Here is a 4,724-nt window from a genome sequence, read left to right on the forward strand (position 1 = left end):
AGGGCCCTAGGGAGGCCCTAACAGCCCTGGTCCCCACCTCCCCCCTCCCCTCCCCTCCTCCCCCGCATGGGTGTCCTTACGTTGATTCAAGTCGACATTCCCCCAGCCAGTGACCCAGCACCAGGTGCCTTGACCCAGGGGGTCTCCAGGTTTGGGGAGGCAGACTGGAAGGATGAGGTCACTGAAGGTGACAGGGGAGGCCAGCTGCACCAGGGCAATGTCCCCTCTGTTGCTCTCCTCCGAGTACTCTGGGTGGGTGATGAACTGGGCCACGGCTTGGAGCTCCTGGGGCTCCCCAGCCTGGGGGTAGGAGGAGAGGGAGCCCAGCAGCACGACGTAGGCAGATAGGGGCTGCTTCCTGGAGGTGGGAGAGTCCAGGGGTCAGGAGACCCAGGGTCTCATGGGTGGGGGCCAGGGGCCATCTTGATTTGAGGGTCCTAACATTATAGACGGACAACTTTGCAAGCAGAGCACGTGCCAGAAACGAAAAGGACCTTGTTTATTCCTCAAGACACCCCTACATGGACCCCACCGCCCTGTCTGGTGAGTGTGAACCAGGCTTGAGAGGCAGTCACTGCCGCCCAGCTGCTGAGCAGTGGACTGGAGGCCTCATCTTCTCAAGAGATCCCCATAGGGGAGCCTTTGGTCTCTGGGAAATGAATCACTTCTTGGGAGGTGGCCCATGGAAGTGGATAAGTGACGCCCCAGGAGCATATTTCCCCCATCTAATGCCAGATGCACCGAAGGCTGTAGTTTAAATGGGGAAGGGAGGGTGTTGGGGGGGTGAAGGGCCGGTCCTGGCTACCCCCTGCTCCCACCTGTGCCCTCGGAAGATACTCACTGGTCGAAGCAGTGGGCTGCAGTCAGCACCCAGTCCTCAGCGATCAGGGAACCCCCACACACGTGCTGTCCATATTCCCTCAGGCTGACCTGCCACGGCCACTGGCCCAGCTTGGCATTCTGCCCCGACATGATGCGGCCTGACACACGTGGGCGTCCACACACTGCAGGGGGAGCCCATGGGCAGGCTAGGCGTGGTCCCGTCTGGCTCCCCGGCCCCACAGAACGACCCTCCTAATCCCTGGGGCTCACAGGTTGGCACCTGGTCCCTCCTCGGGCTCTACAAGGTGGAATTCCTTGTGATGTAGGACCTTCCGCTCTAGGAAAGGACTTGGCCCTGGGGGGGGGGGCGCGTTGCACAGCAGCTGAGTTGGGGGAAGTGGGAGCTGGGGGCCTGGGTGGTTATTGCAGGCTCGGTGGGAAGAGGGGAGTTGTGAGCCGCTGGTCCAATGCTCCTGCCTGCCGCACAGTGCGTGCCACATCATCTGCGCTTGGCCGGTGGAGGCGGTGAAGGTGCGGAGGTCTGGGGGGTCCGAAGGAGAGCCCCCTCCCGACCCCTGGGTTCCTTAGAGGACCTGCCCGGGCACAGGGCATAAGGGGCAGGGAAGGCATTACACAGGCCTCTTGATCTGCCCCCAACACTCAGGCACTCTCTCCTGCAGTGCCTGCCCCCCCCCCCCCCGGCCCCCGTATCTGTCCTACCTGAATCCAGGCTTATGGCAAAGGCATTGGGCGGGGAGAAGTTGGCTGGGAGAGCGGGGGTGCTCTCCTGGAGGGCCATGGGGAGGAGGGAGAGCAGGATGGCAGTAAGGGCCAGCTCCATGGTGTGCTCCAGCCACCACTTCCGGGGGCAGAGTCCTCAGACACTGAGGAGCAGAAGGATTGCCGTTTAGCCCAAGTGCTGGCCTTGCCCCAAGGTGGGGCTGACACTCGAGACTCGGCTCCCACACTGCTCCTGGGCCCAGGGTCCTCGGCCCTCTCCATGTCTTCGGCAAGACCCTCAGGACCTTCCCTCCCCTGCCCTGGTCCCAGCATCATAGCACCCACTCCCCCCACCACATCTGGGGCACTTACTGTGTGCCGGCCCTGTGTCAACCGTACCCCGGCCTTCTGGCTATTAGGATCCCCATCCTACAGCAGAGGAAGTGAGACTCCCATGGTTGAAGGACTTGCCCGAGGCCCGACAGGTGACAAAGATATTTCTACTTTGTGCTCTGTGTCATAGTGCCTGGTGCACCAGGCAGGGGGTGGGGGGATGGGGACTGCCGCCCTAGGACACACTCCACTCTGCTCCCTCAGCTGTTTGTTTTCACCCTGGAGCTCGGAAGGGCCTAAGGTGGGGCCAAGATGCCCGGAGAGTGAGAAGGGACCCATTATTCAAGGAGGTGGAACACCTGGACAGCCACTGCCCTGCGCCGGCCTTACCTCCATGGAGCTGTGTGGCCAAGAAAGCAGAGCTGAGCAGCCTGGGCACTGGGGGGAGGAGGGATGCAGGACACTTTTCCTGATTCCTAAGTTTTATCCATTTCTCAAGTACCCATCCTTTCTGATGCCCCAGTCAACCTAGCCTACAGGCCGCTCCCCCTCCAAAGGGCTCATTACCCCTGGGGGGCATGGTGGATCTCTGAGCAGCCCCAAATACTTGATTTACGTCAAAATCATGTTCAGTGAATACTCTTGGTGTTACTGCTTTTTCCACCTACCAGATCTCTTGATTTCTGAGAAAAATGTGAATTTATTTAGAACTTTTTTTTTTTTTGCTTTATTTCAAAGCTCTGTTGTTGGCATAATGTTTTCAGAGGCTTGTAACTTGTGTCATTGTAAAATATCCCTGTATTTCATTCTTTTTTTTTTAAGATTTTATTTTATTTTTTGACAGAGAGAGATACAGCGAGAGAGGGAACATAAGCAGGGGGAGTGGGAGAGGGAGAAGCAGGCTTCCCGCTGAGCAGGGAGCCCGATGCGGGGCTTGATCCCAGGACCCTGAGATCATGACCTGAGCCGAAGGCAGACACCCAGCGACTGAGTCACCCAGGTGCCGTGTTAATTAACCGTGTTAATGTGTTCTCACGGGAGTCCCGGCTGTGGGCCAGCCTTGGCCCTTCCCGGACGAGGCGGTGCGTGGAGGAACGGGGGGCAATGGGGGCAACAGGGCAGGGGCGGCCAGGACCCCAGGGTCGCCGACAAGCAGAGGTCCCTGTATTTCATTCTTAAGACTCCTAGCCCTGGGGCACCTGGGTGGCTCAGTCAGTTAGGTGTCCAACTCTTGATTTTGGCTCAGGTCATGATCTCAGGGTTGTAGGATCGTGCCCTGGGTCAGGCTTCATGCTGAGCATGGAACTTGCTTGAAATTCTCTCTCTCCCTTTCCCTCAGCCCCTCCCCCCACTTACTCTCATGCTCAAATAAATAATTAAATAAAATCTTAAAAAAAAAAAAAGAGGGCACCTGGGTGGCTCAGTCGGTTGAGCAGTCGATTTCAGTTCAGGTCATGATCTTGAGGTCATGGAATTGAGCTCTGCATTGGGCTCTGCCCTCAGTACAGACCCTCTCTCCCTCTACTCCTTCCCCTGATCTCTCTCACTCTCTCTCCCTGAAGTAAAGAAACAAGATAATGCACAGCCTTGTGCTGTGGTCAGAGTATGTGTGCCCCCCACCCTTCCACAAGTTCATATGTTGAAATCTGTATGTTGAAGCCCAGGGTGTTGTGTTCAGAGATGGGGCCTTTGGGAGGTGATGCGGTCAGGAGGGTGGAGTCCTCATGAATGGGATCAGCGCCCTCATAACAGAGACCCAGAAAGCTCCTTCACCCCTTCTGCCATGGGAGGGCACAGTGAGGAGGCAGCAGCTGTGAACCAGGAAGCAGGCTCACCAGACACCTTGACTTCAGACTTCCAGACCAGGAAGCATGAGAAAGAAATGCTTATCTGTAAGCCATCCAACCACTTTATGGTATTTTGTGATAGCAGCCCAAGTGGGTGAGGTCACCCAGCAAAGCATTTGACTCAGAAGGGATGTCACATTCCTCTTCCTCCGTGTGGGCTCACTCCATCCCTTGTTTCTGCTGAGCTTGTGTTAGGAACGTACAGAGCAGAGGAGAGACTGCTCCCCCTGCAGCCTTCCAAGCTAGGCCAGTTCACACTGCTGGGAACACACGGCCTAGCTGACGGTCTGCTGAGTTGCCGGCCCATCCAGAGCCCTGCTTCGCCTTTGTTCTCAACCCTTGATTTTATTTTACTTAAAACACATTTTGCTATGGAAAAATTTAAGTATACACAGATTAGAGGAGAACAGGAAACACTTATGTCTGTCACCCAGCTTAGAGGACTGTCAGTGTGGAACCGACCTCGTGTGTCCCTCCCTGTCGGCACTATTTTCTTTCATGCAATCTTTGTAAATTTTTGCTCTAAGTTCTGAACACGTTTCTCTACTTTATCTTCCAATGTGCCAGTTCATCCTTTAGCTACATCCATTTTACCATTCAGCCCTTGCCGCAAACGATTTCTCTGAGCAGTATCTTCAATCCTTTCTTGTTCTCTGATCGCTCTTTTCCTGGGCAATTCTTGTTTCGTGTTTACAAACACCCTAGAGGAGCTTTCTGAGGATAGCAGCTAGGCTCCTCCAAGTTGTCTACTGTTCCATGTAATCTCTCGGTTTTCCTTGAAGACACTTCACCTTATTCAAATCGATCGTCCTGGTGCACGTATGGATTTCCCAGGATTGTCCTTGGTTTGTTGTGCAGTAATAACAGTAAGAGGGCAGCGAACAGGCCCCATGACACTCCCACGCTGCACGGGCCAGAGAAAGGACTGGCCGGCCCTCCGCCAGCTACTAGGAAATCACTTCTGAGCCTTCCGAATGTCTTGCTTGACCTAAAGCCTTGTGC

The 4,724-nt window shown here is 55.7% G+C and overlaps 1 protein-coding gene across 1 annotated transcript; it reads right to left on the minus strand.

Annotated features, from left to right (window-relative positions):
- Positions 1-80: 80 nt before the first annotated feature.
- On the minus strand, positions 81-2,035 carry LOC141372237 (serine protease 33-like; the record flags this gene model as incomplete). The annotated part of the gene is made up of 4 exons (XM_073890747.1): positions 1,915-2,035; positions 1,543-1,706; positions 842-1,004; positions 81-358 (listed from the first exon to the last, which is right to left on the minus strand). Coding segments are annotated over exons 2-4 (562 nt in total), but the record flags the coding sequence as incomplete, so codon positions are not given.
- Between the last annotated feature and the right edge of the window lie 2,689 nt (positions 2,036-4,724).

The sequence above is a fragment of the Callorhinus ursinus genome, unplaced genomic scaffold (genome assembly GCF_003265705.2).
Source record: "Callorhinus ursinus isolate GAN/ISIS: 27379988/994484 unplaced genomic scaffold, GSC_fseal_2.0 scaffold3457, whole genome shotgun sequence".
NCBI lineage: Eukaryota > Metazoa > Chordata > Mammalia > Carnivora > Otariidae > Callorhinus > Callorhinus ursinus.